Below are 19137 nucleotides of genomic sequence, written 5' to 3'. Positions count from 1 at the left end.
GAATGCCTTGATAGTCGTATTAAATCAAGGGAGCCGGGAGTCGTTTGCAAAATGGATTTAGAAAAAGCTTATGGTCACGTTAATTGGGATTTTCTATTGTATATGTTGAGGAGATGCGGCTTTGGGGGTAAATGGTGTTCGTGGATAGCTCGTTGCATTTCTTCTGCAAAGTTTTCGGTGCTAGTTAACGGCTCGCCAAACGGCTTTTTCAGTAGCTCTCGAGGCCTGAGGCAAGGAGACCCTTTGTCTCCCCTTTTGTTTGTGTTTGTTATGGAGGTGCTGAGTCGTATGATTACTGCGGCGGTGAGTGGGGGTGTGTTGGATGGTTTCAGAGTGGGCGATGCTTCTTTTTCCCACCTTTTGTTCGCTGATGACACGTTGATTTTCTGTGATGCTAGCTCTTCCAAGCTTCGGTCTTTGCAAAGTCTCTTGCTCTTATTTGAGGCTGTTTCGGGTCTAAAGGTTAACTTGGCTAAATCCAGTTTTATTCCAGTGCGGAATGTCGCTCAAGTGGGAAGGTTAGCCAACATTTTAGAGTGTGAAGTTGATCATTTGCCAGTGATGTATCTGGATCTTCCATTGGGGGCTTCTTACAAGTCTACTCGTATTTGGGATGGAGTTATTGAGAAGGTTGAAAAACGGTTGGCTAGTTGGAAGAGGTTATATCTCTCTAAGGGAGGGAGAGTGACCCTTATCAAGAGTACGCTCTCTAACTTACCTACGTACTACATGTCTATGTTCCCTATTCCGGTGAGTGTTGCTTCGCGCATTGAGAAGTTACAACGCGATTTTCTTTGGGGTGGAATGGGTGAAGAATTTAAATACCATTTGGTGAGTTGGGAGAAGGTTTGTACTCCAATTTCGAATGGGGGGCTTGGCATTAGAAATTTGGTACTGTTCAACCGCGCATTGCTAGGTAAATGGTTATGGCGCTTTGGCATGGATAGAGATGCTTGGTGGAGAGTCACGGTGGATTCCAAGTATGGGAGTTTGTGGGGTGGGTGGTGCTCCCGAGAGGTTGCTGGGGCGTTTGGAGTAGGGTTGTGGAAGTTTATAAGGAAAGGTTGGGAGAATTTCTCCAAATTCCTTAGATTTGAGGTGGGGGATGGGAGTAGGATTAGATTTTGGCATGACTTGTGGTGTGGAGATACGATTCTGAAAGAAGTGTTTCCTGATCTCTTTGGCATTGCTCGGGTGAAGGATGCGTCAATGGCTGATAATTTGGAGATTTTGGGCGGGTCCATTCAATGGAACGTGAGCTTTGTTAGAGAGGCTCATGATTGGGAAGTCGATGTTTTTGCCTCTTTCTTCCAGGTGCTGGACTCTACCAAGGTGAATAATGAGAGGGCAGATTGTCTTAAATGGGTCTCGTCCAAGACAGGTGTGTTCAGGGTGAAGTCCTATTTTGGTTCTATGATGTGTTCTGGAGGTAGTCGGTTCCCATGGAAGAGTGTGTGGCGGTCTCAGGCTCCCCCGATGGCAGCTTTCTTCACTTGGTCTGCAGCTCTAGGCAGAATTCTTACCTTGGACAATCTCAAGAAGAGGCACATAATTATTGTTGATAGATGCTGTCTTTGCAAGCAGGATGGGGAATCAGTGGACCATATTCTTCTGCATTGTGATGTGGCCTCAGCTCTATGGAACAACATTTTCTCTCACTTTGGTATTTCTTGGGTCATGCCTAGGAGTGTGCTTGACTTAGTTGCTTGTTGGTGGAAGTCTGGGAGATCTGGGAGCGCTACTTCTTGGAAGATGGTGCCTATTTGCCTTTTTTGGTGTATTTGGAGAGAAAGAAACCTTAGGTGTTTTGAGAACCTAGAGAGCTCCCTAGAGGAGGTGTTAGAGTTGTTCCTCCATACCTTGTATGTCTAGTCGATGGCTTATTTGTACCCATTATCAATCAGCTTTGCTGATTTTCTTGCTTCTTTTTCGCTTTCTAGTTAGGTGTTTCCTGTTGTATACTTCTAGTGTACGTAGGGGCGCCTTACGCTTTCAATAAAACTATTCTTACTTATCAAAAAAAAAATACTTTTGGTATCATTAAATGGAACTCCGTTATAATTAACATTGCATTCAATTATTCATGGCATTTAGAGCTTGTCATTAGTTAACACCTATAAGACTTCTTTCACATAGTTGATTTATCATAGGGACTTCAGATTGAACTATGATTTACTTATTTCATTTAGCCTAAAACAGAAGCTATAAACAAAGCACAGCTTCCACTAGTATATTGTATCTGTCGTGTTTTTATTTCCAACAGGTCATTACTAATTCAAACTACAAATATGTCAACAAATAAGAAATTATAAAGATTAGAAGAATGTATTGCAATTAAGTGATCGAAAGCAAGTAGTAAGAGACTACAACGGAAATGAAAATTATCAACAAGTATAATCTTCATAAAACATATATTTTACCTTAAAGAGTGGATCAATATCTCCATCAATGTCAAACCAGCAAAACTCACTGTTGATTTTAGAGGCTGTATACAAAGCAATCTCTTTCTGCAAAAGAATAAACATGATACGTTTTAAATCTCATCACAAAAACTAGGGTTGGAAATGCATACATACTTGCGAAACAAACCTGATAAAAGGCCAGGCATTGAAGCACAAATTTCTCCATCGAGTCTAATTCCAAATCTAGCGCAGCATCATAGTCTTTGACCTATGACCATCAAATCAAAATTTAGTACTTTAAAGCAAAACAGCAAGAAATATGCAACTTCATTTAAACTAAAATAAAATAAAGACTCTTCAATACCGCCTCTCTATATTCTCCAATTGCGTGGTAACAGGAAGCTCGTAAATACAAACACTCAATGTTATCATTCTCAATGCTCAACCCAGCTGATAAATCTTTGATTGCCTTCCTGCAATATAAAATCCAGGCATTTAACCACCAAAAAGAAAGGTGAAATTGCTGATGAAGAAACAACCTAAAAAATATTAAGTGAAAATAAACGTATAAGTTAATGTTGATCCACCAGTTCAATTTTAAGCACAGTAGCAGATTATTATAAGCTTGCTCAGACAATTATGAAGTAAATTGGACTTTTCCATCATTAAATTCAAAATACTATGAAAAATGGTTATCCCATTCCCGTTGATTATCAACGTAGGAGATTGAAATAAAAGCTAAAAGGGATGCTATCAACCGTGCAGGCATTCTAGCACCTAAATACCACCTTAAGTGGATTGTTAAATTTCTTATTAGTTATTACATTTGTATCTTTCCTCTTCTGCAACTTTTTTTCCCATTTATTCATTGCAAACGGGCTCTCTGTCTTAATACTTTGTTCCTCAAGAGAAGATGCCTCTACCTTATTTCTCTTCATTTTCCTCAATTAGTTCATATCTCATTGAAGATATCAATAAAAAAAATAGAACAAATAAAATTGAGGAAAATGAAGAGAAACAGAAAATTCACATTTTGGAAACGGCTAGATAAACACATGACATGTGGCAAAGACCAGGTTTATCAAAAGAGATGCATCACAACGTAAGAGCTTGAAAGATTTTAGGCACTTTCTTGTTATCTAAGAAAGCTTGCCTCTTTCTTTACATTCAGTCAGGTCGTCAAGAGAAGTATAGGATCTTAATGCTAGATGCTGAGAAGGACCAACAATAAAAAAACTGCGAGAGAAAAAAAAAAAAGTAAATAAGAAAAAAGGGTAAAGTATAAGGATCACCCATGCACTTTTAGTGTATGCTTGCCAAACATGGTAATAAATCCTGTTCTCATTCTAGATTCACCATGAGATAATGGAACTAAGATTGTTGTCCAGGTCTTCATAAACAGAAGTCTGCCAAAGGTTGTTCCACTTTGACGGTTAACAACCTGAATAAACTTCAGAAGAAAAGAGAAGGGGGAGACTGGGTTCCAAACTAAAATTGATATCCCCAACCGTCCTCTTTAAAAATTTCTGCAAGTTATTCCCATTCTGCACGCAATGGATGCCAACAGAGTGATTGGCTTCTATAATTAAAGGCCCCGTCAAACAATTTTCAAAATTTTAATCCTCAAAGACCTCATTTTCACCTATATCTTAGAACACAACAAAAAACCCAGAAATTTATAAGATAATGAATGCTTGCAATAGCTGAACTTACAGGAGATATTCGGAATAAGGAATTATGGTGCGTATTGTTCACTAGAAGTACAAATTTAATGGATGAAACTAGAGTGGATCAATAATGTCTAGGCCTGATATGTGGAAAGTAAAGATGGATCAATGGCCATATAGGAAGATATAAGCGGGGAAAAAAAGAAAAAAAAACCAAGGCATTTGCAAGAAGGAACAAGTAGCGTCAATAAGGCAAATGATGTTAGATGGTTTCAACATAATCAAACAAACAGGTGCACCTCTATGAATGAACACCATGATTTAAGAGAAAGGAGCAGTAGACAAGGTGTAAAACAACCAAAAAAGGGAGTTGGGGGGTAGGGGTGGTGTGATATGACCCTTGATTCTTGAAAGAGCTGAAAATGGCAACAATGATTTTGTCTCCATATAATTTTTTGTTTTTTATGAGTTTTGGTCTCCATATAATTGCCATCCACCACTCCAAATCACTTCCTTGTCAACTAAGTTTCCAATTCAATCAGTATAGCAATCATAAAGAGCTTCAAACAACTCATCATTAAGTTCCTCCTGAATGGATTTGATCTTATTCCCATTTTTCCTTCTCACAAGGGACTTTATTCCCATGATTGACCCTTACCTACCACCATATATGCTCAAGCTCTCTTCAAGTATCAATGATGAGTCCATAAGATCATGAGAACTCTTTAATGAGTAAATAATACTAACATTATATCAATGAAAACCTTTTAGATTATCAAAAATTTGATAGAACATACCTGTGCTCTCCCATACCGTGGAGCAGTAGCCCACGCAAATGATAGGCTCTGGCAAACCTATTCAATGAGGCATTAAGACTATCAAGTATGTCTAAAGTATACATGACAGAAATGAGCATCTTAGTCAAAAATCAGGCATCAGAAAAATTCAGCATTAGAAATTTACAACATAGGTGACATCTTACAGGTAAACAATGCTTACCTTTCGTCGATTTGTAGAACTTCCTGAAGGCATTCCAAAGCCTTTGTTGGTTTTGCCAAATCTTGATAGAGCTGCAACAAACCACACATCCACAACCACAATACTTGTTAGCTGCTTGCCTCATGAAAGCCAAAAATGCAGAACCTACTTGATGCATATGAGGGATGCAACATAGAAGAAGAGTAGCACAAAAGGTGCAACTAGAAGGATACATTAGCGCTTATGAGAGAACCTAGAAGAACAAATATTAGTTGAATAAGAACAAATGAATCCACAAGTAAAGCGAACAGATTCTGAAGCAACATAGATTTAAGCCCCACATCAAACACAAAGACAGAGCTTTCCAAGCTGTTTGAATCTTTGTATGACCAAATTCCATGTTATCCTTCCAAAAAGTCATGTAACCTTCTAGGAAGAACCCAGTGGACTTACAACAAGGTGAAGACAAGATATCATATCTCCCTAGCTATCAAAAAATGAAGAAGCTGGTGATTGACTGACTACCCATCTCATCTGTACACGTTGCACCAATTAATAATACAATCACCCGTCTCAATTAATTATTAGTGGTAAAAGTTCTCTAAGGTGAAGTTAACCAAACAAAAAACCTACCCTAGGAGGCATTCTAGTCATCAGTGAACCAGGAGGGGAAGGGGGCGGGGGAGAAGCACAAAGTTGTTCACTAATAGACCGAGGGATAAGTAATCTACACTTTGATTCTTTTTTTTTTTTCGCGGTCACCTTCTTTTTAGGAAGAGCTAACGCTTGTCGGGCATTGAACGCTAATTTGATCTTAATCCTTTTGATATTTCACATTTATGTTGAAATTTATGAAAATGGAATAATGAGGAATCTCGAGTAAATGCAAAATCCACCAAAGATGTCTGCCTCCCAACCAGACGAAGGTCCTATTGTCAAAATCCTGATAATGTAGAGTTCTTTTTTTCCTTTTTCTTTTTTTTCCAAACAACATAGCTTAAGAGGACTCACTTTAAGTAATATGCTCTTCAAGTTATCCACCCCTCCATCAGCTACTATCTTATTTTCTTATTTGTTCCATCTCTCCAACCATCTTGTTCCTCGTATCATTGACACTAAAGCATACAATCACGCCAAGCTTAGTTCTGTTTCTCATGTGATCACTGTAAATCCAAAACTAAATTATAGCATTCCCTTGATAATCTTCTATTTCCAAATTAGCACTTTCCAACCATGTATTCCGTATTTGAGGCATTTTGAAAGATGAAGCTTAGCTGATGCCGGAAAACATATTTACTTTAGTCAATTCAAGGCTTTGTGTTTTTCTTTTGGGTTATATCCAGAAATGGTTCATGTGGTTTTCATGTTAATCAAAACATTCCTTGGGGTTTAGAAAGTGATAAAATTGGTCCTTGGACATCCTGAGTTATACGATTAGTGCTTTCGCCCACCTGCTATCATAAAATATAACAGCTTGTTAACCACTTGTACAAAAAAACATGTAAGACCTATAAAACGTTGTTATATGAGCATCTGTGCCGTATCCCCTAAAAAAAAGGGGGTGGCAGTGGGGAATATCCTCTCTACGGGTGGTGGTGGGGTATCTTGCAACCCACCCCAGCAAGGGATGTGGTGGATCGCGGGGGTGGGGGAGTCCCTAATAAGCCATCCTATCCCATGCTAGGGCTGGCCGTGAGGTACTCCCCCAACCTCGTGACCACCACGGAGGTGGGAGGTCCCCCATAACCACATTCGTTGGCCCCCGCAACCCACCCTCTCACGCGCGAGGGTGGGTTGTGAGGGACTCCCCCACCCTCATGACCACCTAATAGGGGTGGGAGGATGTGGTCAGGGGGTGGGAGGTCCCCCCGTGACTCACCTGCGAGGTGGGGGAGTCCCCTGCTGATGTGATCAAGGGGGGACTAACCCACCTCCACAGTGTGGGGAAATCCCATGTGGGTTAGTCCCCCACGATCCACCCCAGCACTGGAAGGATGGGTCGCGGGGGGGACTCTCCTACTCCCCGCAATCACCTCCTCCTACCCTGCGGAGGTGGTCGCAAGGGTGGGGGTTCCGTGTGACCCACCCAGCGCGCACAAGAGAGAGAGAGAGAGAGAACAGGTCACAGGTTGGACCCCACCCTGCAACCACCTCTGCGGGGTGGGGGTTCCCCGCGAGCCACACAGCAGGGGTGGGAGTGGGTCGCCAAAGAACCCCACCACCACCTGCAGAGGGGATTTACCCCATTGCCACCCCTTCCTTTTTTGGAGGTTTTAGGGGATATGTTAACATGCCAAATATGTACACGTGGCAACATTTTATAGGTCTTACATGCCTTTTTTATACATGTGGTAAACGGGTTAGTGACGTCAGGTAGATAGAAGCACTAATCTAATTTTTTATAAGTAATACAATTCATTAAAAGCGCAAAGGGGCGCAATCTAGTATACAGGAAGTATACAAGAAAAACACTAAAGTATAGAAAAAGAAGAGCAAAACTCCAAAAACTCAGAGAAATGAGAAGCAGCCAATCTATTAAACGCTATTATCCATGTATAAAGGGAATGGAACAACATCTTCTTCAACTCTAACATCGCAGTCTCACAATCTTCAAAGCTCATTGCGTTCATTGCTCTCCAAATGCACCACATTAAACACAAATGAGCCAACCTCCAAAATTCCAAAGCATTACGGTGTCTCAATTGTCTTTTGCAACTCCCCATCAACCCTTTCACCCTTTGAGGCATAACCCATACAACCCAAACAACTGGAAAAAAGCAAACTCCATAATTCTCTTGCAACCTCACAATGAAGAAGGTGGTGATCAATAGACTCCCCACTTTTCTTACACATACAACACCAATCCACCATCATAACATTCATCTTTCATAAATTATCCAAAGTTAAGATCTTCCCTAAAGCCCTCGTCCACACAAAAAACACCTCACGATGAAGCCTTAACATTCCAAATACTCTTCCAAGGAAAATGGGAACTTACCGGAATAGATAACACACGATAGTAAGACTTCACTTCAAATGATTTCCATTTAAAAGGAATCCAGCACATTTTATCCTCACCTCCTTGCCTTATGCTTTGGGAATACAAGCCAAAGACAGCAGAGACCATAAATCATGCCAAAACCGCACTACAGATCCATCTCCCACCTCATATCTCACAAATTCAGAAAAACCTTCCCACACCCTCCTTATACATTTCCACACTCCCACACCATATGGCCCTGCAACCTCCTTAGAACGCCAACCTCCCCTCAAACTATCATATTTGTTGTCCACCACCGATCTCCACAGAGCCTCCATATCCATAGCATATACCGCCACAACCACTTACCCATAAGGCTCTGTTAAATTGAATAAATGAGAGAAGCACTTATCTTATAAACTCAAAAAGCCCAATGACCAATTGTATCACTTTCTAAAACCCAACAAATATTTTGATAAACATGAAAACCACAGGGACCATTTTTGGATTGAACTCTTTTTTTATTCTTTTTTATCAAAAGACATTGTCGAAGGATTAAAGTATGTGCTTCTTTGTTTTAGAATTTTCTTCTTTCACTTTCAGGTTCCCTTGCAAAGTGTCAATTGGTATAGAAAATGCATATATGTCACTGGTACACTATTAAGGATACTACCGGAAAAGACTCACAGTCCAAGTGTGAGTCTTATGCGGCTCCATAGGAAATCAACTTCTACTCAAACTCTAGTGTTAAGCTAGATAAGGTTTAGTTATCTTAGAATTCAAACTCTATAATAGATAGATAAGAGATAAGGTTAGATAAGAGTTCTAGTCCTATTGTATAGGAAGCAGATGCAGTTATGTGTTGTTATTCAAACTCTCTTGTAATCTTCTATATATATCAATGAGAACTCACATAGATGAGTACGGTTTAAATAGCCAAATTATTCTTGTTCTATCATGGTATCAGAGCCCTCTCACTGACCAACGTCGTGATCCATGGCCAATTCCGACTCCGAGTCCTTTGCTTCGGCAACCTCGGTAGCCTCCAACGCTTCACAGCCTCCCCCGCCACCTACCCAACCAACAGTTGTCTTCACCGTCCCAAATATGAATCACAACCTTAGTATTAAACTCTCCAAAGGCAATTTCAATGCTTGGAAAACTCAGATCCTCGCATATATCAAGGGCCAAGACGCCTATGGCTCCTCTCTGCCTCCTGCCCAAACTATTCACAATCCTAGCCCAGCTGCCGGTGCTCCTACCACCATAGTCAACCCTGACTTCCTTGCCTGGGCTCAGCGTGATTAGATGATCCTGAGCGTTCTTATTTCTACACTGTCCAAGCCCTACGTCATCCATGCTGTTGGATGTGCCTCGGCTGCTGCTCTCTGGAACACGTTCCTCACCATGTTTGCTTCCCAAGCTCGTGCACGTGTCATGCAAATTTACTTTCAACTCGCCACTGTCAAGAAGGGTTCCAACTCGATCATCGAGTACTTCCAGACTATCAAGACGTTAAGCGACACCCTTGTAGCCGCCGGTCAACCTCTCAATGATTTTGAGAGCGTGTCTTTTCTTCTCAAAGGTCTCGGGTCAAAATATGATCCTTTTGTGACGTCTGTCACAACCCGAGTCGATCCCTTGTCCATTGATGAACTCTACAGTCACCTTCTCGCCCATGAGATGCGCCTAGACCAGCAACTTCCAGCTGTTGATGTTCTTCCCCCGACTACAAACTTCACCACCTGCAGTTCCCCTTCTCGGGGCCGTGGTTTCCGTGGACGTGGTGGACGTCCTTACAACCGAGGACGTGGGTCTTACTCCAGCAACCACGGACGCGGTTCTTACTTCTCTCAAGATGCAACTTCTTCCCCTCGGCCCTCATGTCAGATTTGTGGCAAACCTGGTCACTCTGCTCTTCGCTGCTACCATAGACAGGATATGTCCTCCTCTGAACAGACTCAGCCACCACAGCAGCAGCTCTCTCCACAGGCCTACTGTACATCTCCGGTTCTACCAGCTGAGGAATCTTGGTACCCCAACACCAGGGCTACCCATCATATGACGAATGCGCTGCAGCATCTCAATTTATCTCATGAGGACTATCATGGACAAGATCAAATTCGTGTGGGTGATGGAACAAGTTTGCCTATATCTCATATTGGTTCTGCTTCCTTAAATCTTTCTCGTCGTACTTTTATTCTAAAGCAACTCCTTCGAGTTCCCTTAATCTGTAAAAATCTCCTTTCTGTTAGACAATTTGCCCTTGATAACTCTGTCTTTTTTGAACTTCACTCATCTTATTTTGTGATCAAGGACTCTCAAACCGGGATCATCCTCCATCAAGGGCGCTCTAAAGATGGTCTCTATCACCTTTTTCCCTCGTCTGGTTCTTCGTCAATAAATCAAGCACTTGTTGGTGATCGTACATCACCTACTTCTTGGCACAAGCGCTTAGGTCACCCTGCCTTTCAAACAGTCCATAGTGTTATTTCTCAATTTCAGCTTCCAATTCATTCAAATAAGGCATCCACCCCTTGCAAGATCTGTCCACAAGCAAAGGGTCATCAATTGCAGTTTTCTTCTTCTACTTCCAGCATTTGTAAACCTTTAGAATTAGTTTAGTCCGATGTATGGGGACCTTCCCCAACTCTTTCAATTAATGGAAATCGGTTTTATGTGTCCTTTATTGATGCTTATAGTCGTTACACTTGGGTTTTCCCAATTCAAGCTAAATATGATGTTATGCCAACCTTTCTCCAATTTCAAGCCATGGCTGAACATCTACTAAATTCAAAAATAATAAGCGTTCAATCTAATTGGGGTGGCGAATATTGCAACCTCCACACTTATTTTCAAACTCATGGCATAACTCATCGTATCTCTTGTCCTCATACACACCAACAACAAGGATGTGTAGAAAGAAAACATAGGCATCTTATTGACACTACTCTAGCTCTCTTGGCTGAAAGCCAACTCCCTCAAAAATTCTGGGATGAGGCTTGTCTCACTTCATGCTATCTTATTAACCGATTGTCAACACCTTTGTTACAAAATAAATCACCTTTTGAGAAACTCTTTAATCAAATTCCGAATTATAAGTTCCTTAAGGTGTTTGGCTGTACTTGTTTTCCAAACTTACGACCATATAATTCTCATAAGTTTTCCCCACGTTCCAAAGAGTCTCTCTTCCTCGGGTATAGTCAACATCATAAAGGCTATAAATGTCTTCACATTGATTCTGGCCGGGTGTACATCTCCCGAGATGTCATCTTCCATGAAGATCAATTTCCTTTTGCTGCTGTCCCTTCTGTTTCTACTTCTCCTTCACCAGTACAGGCACCGGTTCTTCCTCCTTTACTTCCAACACGTCCTGTCACTTCTCAGTTACAAATTCCAGCAGCTGTCTCTCCTTCTAATTTTATTTCCAGTCCTCCTTCTCCTCCCTCTGCAAAGAGTAGCATGCCTAATTCCAACTCTCACACGGATACTCCTCCTGCTCGGGTACATCCCATGCGTACAAGGTCAATGAATCAGATTTTTCAACAAAGGCAACTTACAGATGGCACCATCCGATACCCAGTTCCTCAGGCTTTAGTGGCTGAAACACATTCAGCTCTTGTTGAACCAACTTGCTTCTCCAATGCAGTAAAAGTTCCAGCATGGAGAAATGCTAAGCAAGTTGAATTTAATGCTCTCCTTCAAAACCAGACTTGGTCTCTTGTTGCTAAACAACCTTCTCAAAATCTTGTAGGCTGTAAATGGGTATTCAAGCTTAAGAGGAAAGCTGATGGGTCCATAGAACGACATAAAGCACGTCTAGTTGCTAAGGGCTTTCATCAACAGGACGGTGTTGACTTTGAAGAGACATATAGTCCAGTTGTCAAGCCTCAACCATTCGGACAGTTCTTTCTCTTGCCTTTTTAGGGTTGGTCACTCAAGTAGATTGATATTCATAATGCATTCTTGTATGGTTTTCTATCCGAGGATGTATACATTGTCCAACCACCAGGATTTCTTCATCCCAGCTTTCCTAATCATGTGTGCAAGCTTCAAAAGGCGATTTATGGCTTAAAACAGGCCCCCCGAGCCTTGTTTTCTTGCCTCAGCAATAAGTTAATTCAGATTGGTTTTGTGGGTTCTAAGGCCGACACTTCTCTCTTCATTTATCGCACCAAGACAGTAACTATTTATCTCCTAATTTATGTCAATGACATAATAATCACAGCATCGGATCCGGCTGCAATTACAAAACTTTTGAAGCTTCTCAGTGTTGATTTTGCAGTGAAAGAATTAGGTGATCTTCACTATTTTTTAGGTGTTGAAGTCAATAAAGTTGCAACAGGTCTTCTTCTTTCTCAGAAACGATATATATTGGATCTCTTGAAGAAAACGAAAATGCATGAAGCCAAGCCTATCTCTTCTCCAATGTCGTCCTCTTCAAGTCTCTCTGCCTTCTCTAGTGATCCAATGGAAGATCCAACCCTATATCGCAGCACTGTAGGGTCATTACAGTATCTCTCCCTCACAAGACTAGATTTAGGGTTTGCAGTAAATAGAGTGTGCCAGTTTATGCACCGACCTCTTCAGCCTCATTGGCAAGCAGTTAAAAGAATCCTTCGGTACTTGAAACACACGCTTTCTCATGGTCTTCTCATTAGTCATACTTCTTCTCTTCAGTTGCAAGCATACTCGGATGCTGACTGGGCTGGATGTCCAGATGATCAACGATCCACAAGTGCATATTGTGTTTTCATTGGTTCTAACTTGGTGTCTTGGAGCTCACGCAAACAACCTACAATATCTAGGTCCTCAACAGAAGTAGAGTATAAGGCAGTTGCAAACACTACTGCCGAACTCCTATGGATTCGGGCGTTACTTCAAGAACTTGGAATCAGTTTACATTCTCCACCAACACTTTGGTGTGATAATATTGGGGCCACATACATGTCGGTTAATCCGGTTTTTCATGCTCGTACAAAGCATGTGGAGATAGATTTTCACTTTGTTCGTGATCGAGTAGCTGATAAATCATTGGAAATCCAGTTCATTCCTAGTTCAGATCAACTAGCTGATGTCCTTACTAAACCACTAGTCTCCCAACGTTTTCAGCAACTCTGTTTCAAGCTCAACGTGTGATCTTCCCCGTTGATCTTGCGGAGGGTATTAAGGATACTACCGGAAAAGATTCACAGTCCAAGTGTGAGTCTTATGCAGCTCCATAGGAAATCAACTTCTACTCAAACTCTAGTGTTAAGCTAGATAAGGTTCAGTTATCTTAGAATTCAATCTCTATAATAGATAGATAAGAGATAAGGTTAGATAAGAGTTCTAGTCCTATTGTATAGGAAGCAGATGCGGTTATGTGTTGTTATTCAAACTCTCTTGTAATCTTCTATATATATCAATGAGAACTCACATAGATGAGTACGGTTTAAATAGACAAATTATTCTTGTTCTATCATACACTAACGTTCTCCTGTTGCTATTGCCAAGTGAAGTGCTATCTAATACAAGAAGATGCCTTTTTTTATGAATTAGATTAATACCACTAAGAAATTCTAGTTATTTTTTGAGTTAGAAATATTTATTTAAGGTATAAATAGTGTTTTAAGCTTCATTCTTATGTCTTGCACAGGCTGACAATTACTAGGCATATAATATCAAGTACAGACATCTTGACACAGGCTAACACTGAACGACCCACCTCATACTGAAGGGTACATTCACAAGGAATTATTAGATTACAAAGAGAGATTTGCACCCATTATAAATTCCATGGCAGGCTTCTTTTACTTGTAAATGAAACCACCGGCCATAGGCATAGATATCACTTAGATGTGAAGAATTTTTTTTGTTTAACCATAAATAGATAGAGGTCCACAAGATAATCCCACCGGGTAAAACAGAGTAATTGCTTATGGATACCTGGGTTAGATGAGCCCACGCCTCAAGGAAATTACGATCCAGTTCAATTGATTTCATATGTGCCTCCTTAGCCTTGCCATATTCACCAATTGATGATAATGCCAAACCCTATGAAAGCCAATATTTGCTCAGTCAACAGTAAAAAATATATTTTCCAAGGTAAAAGTGCATGACTTTCTACTAGACAACAGCAAGGCTTAGATGTTGAAGACTCACCAAATATGTGTATGCAGAAGTATTATTCTTGTCGAGCTTCACACATTCAGATAGGTCATCGACAGCAGCATAGAAATCCTTAAACTTAAAACTAACAATTCCTGCAATTAAAAGTAACCTCTTGATCACTTGTATGCCACAGAGCTGTCATTACCTTTTTGAAAAAAGTATTCTACCCGAGGGTTTTTTTTTCATATAAAAAGGTGACAATGCTGAAGTCTCAGAATGTTATAACAACACCTTTTTATTTTATAATTCTATAGAAAACAACTACCATAGGATTTATTAAATGTCTCAACTTTTACAGTTGACTATACTATCAAGCTAGATAGACATCTGTCTCTGAAAGTTGAACCATGAGTAACTATAAGAAGGTGCAGCCAAGTATCAGTAGCAAGCAATTTCAATATAATCTCTGACATAAAATGGAAAGAGTTGGGCTGAAGCAAGTTACCCCTTTCATGTAAGATATCTGCTGAGTTTGGTTCAAACTCTAATGCTTTGGTCAAGTCTTCAATAGCCTGGTATCAGGAGGGAATAAAATATTGCGTACATATGGATCAGTATTTCTACAATTACAAATCCTAAGAATTTTGAGTTACTCAACATTTAAGTAATTTGAACCATGTAATAGCAGCCACTAAAAACTCAAATATAAATAAATCGATTTTTCTGTTACAAAAAGAGTAAACTGTGTATTGCAAACCTCTTGGCCAGTTGTCCAGGGCACCATTTTTTCCCAAGAAATTATTTATCTGTGAAAGTTAATATGCTATGCATAGGTATAGAATCCAAGCCCTCTATCCATAGATGAGTAAGTAAGTCATATCTAGGAAACCTTAATAAGCACGATTGATCAAATGAACAGTCATAAAACAAAGATCAGCACATATAGACAAAGACAGTAAACAAAGGTTCTCAATCAATTAGAAACACATCAAGGTTTACGAAATTGGATAAACCGCACTTACCTCAGCAGATTCCCCTAATGCAGCTCGAGCTTGCCCTCTCCGCTTCCATGCCTCGCCAGCTAATGGATTTGATTGTATAGCCTTAAGATATAAATAATAAAAATTACTTATATACAGGTGTCACAAAATATTTGTTCAACAGCATTCAGATAGAAATTATTCAAATACCTTTGTAAAATCATCAATTGCGGCTTCTAGTTCTCGTAGGAATGCATTTGCTGTTCCTCTTCCGATTAATGCCTCAGGATAAGTAGGGTCCTCCTTCAGTATCTGATAAATGCTTATAAAACTTATTAGTCCTATTCTTCTAGCTCTCATAGGAAGTCCGAAGACAATCATCAGATTAACTCACAAGGTCCAAGTTTTACCTGGTCAAAGATTGAAATTGCAGAAGCATATTTCCCTTCATTAACCTGAAAAGGGAGAGATTATAATATTTAACAGAAGACATGTTTTTAACCTCTTAGAATACAGTACAGACACTAGCTGCAATGAATTTTTTTTTTAAAAAAAAAATCTGTTACCAAGAAGTGGTGATAAAAAATACCTGTGCTATACCCCTTGATAGTCGAAAATCTACACTTATTGACTTGGTCTTTGAAATCCTAGCAACACAGAACTTTTTATTTCTCTTGGCTTCCTCAGTTATTTCATTATGTATGTCAGATTTGTCACTCAACTTGCTGTGAGTTTCAGTTGTATTGCTTGAGCTGTCGCAAATCATAGATAATTTACTGCATGGCTCAGACGTATCACTTAAGTCACTACACGAATCAGACTCATAACTCAATTTATCGACAATATCCTGATTCCCATTCATTTGGCTCTCAAAATTTGTGTTCTCCTGGGCTTTATCACTAAATCCATTGCACAGGTCAAGATTATCGCTAGACTTGCTATGGATCTCAGATTTATCCTTTGACTCGCTGCATAATTTAGATTCATCAACCAATTTATTCTTACTATAAGTTTCACTTGATTTACCATTAGTATGAGGTCCTGAGCCAGATAAAGACATAGATGACCTAGACTCCATCACATTGTTTTCAGGTGTAGTACTTCTTTCTTGTTTTGCAATCCTTACAAGCTCTTCCAGTTCTAACAATTGCTTCAGATCTGCAGTCTGACGCACAGCATGTTCATACCCTTTCTCCCAAACCAAAAGAGCATCCTCTTTCCTTCCCAAAGCAGAAAATGCACAACCTAGAATTAAAAACAAATTAAAATAAAATAAAACCTAGACTCAGCCCACGCAATACGATACATGAATCCCAAATGTAAGACTAATGCATTTTGCACTTTAGTTGCAAATAAATGAGCCAATTTTTTCATCAAATATAATAAAAAGCACCAACTAAGCGCACATTCAAGAGACCATAACAGAATACATTTTCAACATGCTTATCACAGTAAAAACTTCTTTAGTTGCATGGAGCATGGGAACAAATTGCAAAATAATAGTTCTTTAGCAAAGGGAGTCTAAGAAGATTATATTTCTAATTTAAGCACGCTAGAAACATTTTTTTGTGACTGTAGGCAAATTCATCATTACTTTAATGTTTTACATTTCTTCATAATCAGGTTGCCTTAAATTTAAAACTTCCAAAGAACAAATGTTATTTATTCTTTTCACTAAACCCTAACATTTCTCACCTAGAAAGACCTTTGAGGTCTGACTGACAATAATTAATTGGAATTATTCAAATACGTATTCAAATTAAGCACAACATCGCGTACTAAAATTTTCATTAGGCTAAGAATTGAGGTCTGACTGACAATAATAATTGGAATTATCTAAAATGAGCGAAATTAGATCAGATGCTATTTGGATAATTTGAGCGAAGAAAGACCTTTGAGGATGTAAGCTTGAAGAAGCTTGGGGTCGAGCTGAAGCGCCTTGTCACAGTCCTTGATCACATGCTTGTGGAGTTCCAATTGGCTGTAACAGAAGGCTCTATTGCTGAAAACAACATTCATAGTTACAAATCATAATCAGTCACCAAAACCTCTTCTATGATAGCCAATCAATCAATCATGGAAATTCGAAGACAATATCAGTGGGGACTCTGAATCGAGAGAAGTGCATGTGTACGGACCAGATGTCTTGGATGGCGCAAGACTGGGAGAGAAGCGAGTCGAGGACTCGGATGGCCTTGGACCAGTCCCGAGAGCTGCAGAGCTTGGCCAGCTCAACTCGCTCGGAGATAGCCGAGGCCATGAGTTGACACGGACGAGTTGAGTCGCGCCTGATCCGCAAGGGCACAGCTGTATGGTCTCTCCTTGGGCTCTCTCCTTGGGTTCCTTTCTTCGTTTCAACGGTTTCAAAGCAAGAGAAAGAGACTGTAAAAAAAGTAAAGGGTTTGGAAAGGGGTAAAATTGGAAAATGAGGGGAAAGTATAATTGAAAAAGAGTTGGAAAATTGGGGGAAATGGGGAGGAAGGAGAGGGTGTGGTGGATGTGTGATGTTATACGTGCGAACTACACGTGTCGTGGAGCTTCAGTTTCATTGGCTGCACGCTTTTGTTTGGTCCGTTCAGGTCCTCATTTTTTAAATTTTGTCCACGAACAGGTCACCGCCGGACCGTCCCCACGGGTATCGCCTAGAAAGCGCGTAATGTCTGTCCCGTGTTCGTTACTTCGATAGTTCGATGGACTCTTTGTACGGATACCAGTATAGCACCGCTAGCTCGGCCGTTATGACTCTTTTTCTTTTTATTTCTTTTCTTTTCTTTTCCTGATAATTCCTTCCTCTTGTTCTTTGAAAAGGAGAAAAATTAAAAACTTCCATGAATCTCTTTCAAACTAAGCTTTGTAGATCTAGAAAATTCCAGTCTCTATGTTTATGCCATCTCCACACTTCAAAAAATAAATTTAACCCTTTTCAAAAAATTAAATAAATTTAACGAAATTTTGTCCATTTTCCTTTCGCGAGATGCTAATAAAATATTCAAAAACAGAATTCATATAAACTATCTAACTGATTGATTGTAATTTTTTTATTTTTTTATTTTTGATAAGTTGATTGTATTTACGATTAGATAATAAGTTTTATATTTCTGGATTTTTTTTTTTCACGTCATCATCTGAAACATGATAAAATTCACTCTAAATTTCATAAATGAGACGTGGTGGTATATAAGATATTGGTATTTCTAACGCAAAAAATGAATCAATAAAATCTAACCACTTAAAAATATTGGTATTTCTTATTTCTCTTTGAATATCTTTTTGTTTGTAATTAATCTTGTTTGCTATACAATATATACTTTGGGGGATTATAGGGAGCAAAAATTAAAAATTAAAAATGAATGAGAGAATGCATGTGCATATATAAAAGGTTGTCGTGTACTGACATTTGTACCTTAGAGCACTCACAATGGCTTATGTAAATCTCAATTTAGAATAACTAATCAAAATCTATTTTATCTAATTTAACTAATGAGTTTTAAAATGCACCATATATCCGATTATCTATTCTTAACTCTATATATTTTTATTATTATTATTTTTCATTATAGTATTTTTTTTTCCATGTGGGTCCTGCTTGATAATTCCACTACTTTACACACTTTCTCTTAGATATCCACTATAAAGGAAGAAAAAAAAAAAAAAAAAAAGGTGGAGATAAAGAATAAAAAAAAAATTAAATAAGTGAATAGTACTATTACTCTACTTGTAGAGTTGCAAGATTTATGGAATTAAGAAAAATCTATTATAGAGTTAGAATACATAAGCCGATGAAGTCTCTTTTTACCACTTTTATTATATATTTTCTAGCTTAAAGTTGCAAATAAATAATACATTAGAAGTGCTTGATCTTATGATGGATAAATAAAACCATCTAGTTAAATTACATGTCAATGAGATTTTATTGAAATTAATGTAGCTTTGTTATAACAAACCCAGTGAAGGGTTTGTATTATATGGGTATAACATATAATATACCAAATAGAAAAAGAATAATATATTATGACTAATCTTTATTTAATGTTTCA

The 19137-nt window shown here is 39.1% G+C and overlaps 1 protein-coding gene across 2 annotated transcripts in view; it reads right to left on the bottom strand.

Annotated features, from left to right (window-relative positions):
• Positions 1–17554, bottom strand: part of LOC133863872 (suppressor of RPS4-RLD 1) — a 28900-nt gene extending 11346 nt beyond the window's left edge. For both annotated transcript variants that reach the window (XM_062299995.1, XM_062299996.1), the window contains exons 1-14: positions 17239–17554; positions 16993–17102; positions 15690–16345; positions 15511–15555; positions 15311–15412; positions 15143–15223; positions 14626–14692; positions 14172–14272; positions 13956–14063; positions 5069–5139; positions 4867–4923; positions 2767–2875; positions 2590–2670; positions 2421–2507 (exon numbers count right to left, since the gene is read on the bottom strand). In XM_062299995.1, the coding sequence (XP_062155979.1) occupies positions 2421–2507; positions 2590–2670; positions 2767–2875; positions 4867–4923; positions 5069–5139; positions 13956–14063; positions 14172–14272; positions 14626–14692; positions 15143–15223; positions 15311–15412; positions 15511–15555; positions 15690–16345; positions 16993–17102; positions 17239–17360 (1797 nt within the window). In that variant the 5' untranslated portion in view covers positions 17361–17554. The remainder of the gene's footprint in view (positions 1–2420; positions 2508–2589; positions 2671–2766; positions 2876–4866; positions 4924–5068; positions 5140–13955; positions 14064–14171; positions 14273–14625; positions 14693–15142; positions 15224–15310; positions 15413–15510; positions 15556–15689; positions 16346–16992; positions 17103–17238) is intronic.
• Positions 17555–19137: the final 1583 nt, after the last annotated feature.

Source organism: Alnus glutinosa, chromosome 3 (assembly GCF_958979055.1).
Source record: "Alnus glutinosa chromosome 3, dhAlnGlut1.1, whole genome shotgun sequence".
NCBI classification, from domain to species: Eukaryota; Viridiplantae; Streptophyta; class Magnoliopsida; order Fagales; family Betulaceae; genus Alnus; species Alnus glutinosa.
Note: the sequence above shows the minus strand (reverse complement) of the source record. Positions and strands in the feature narration are given on the sequence as shown.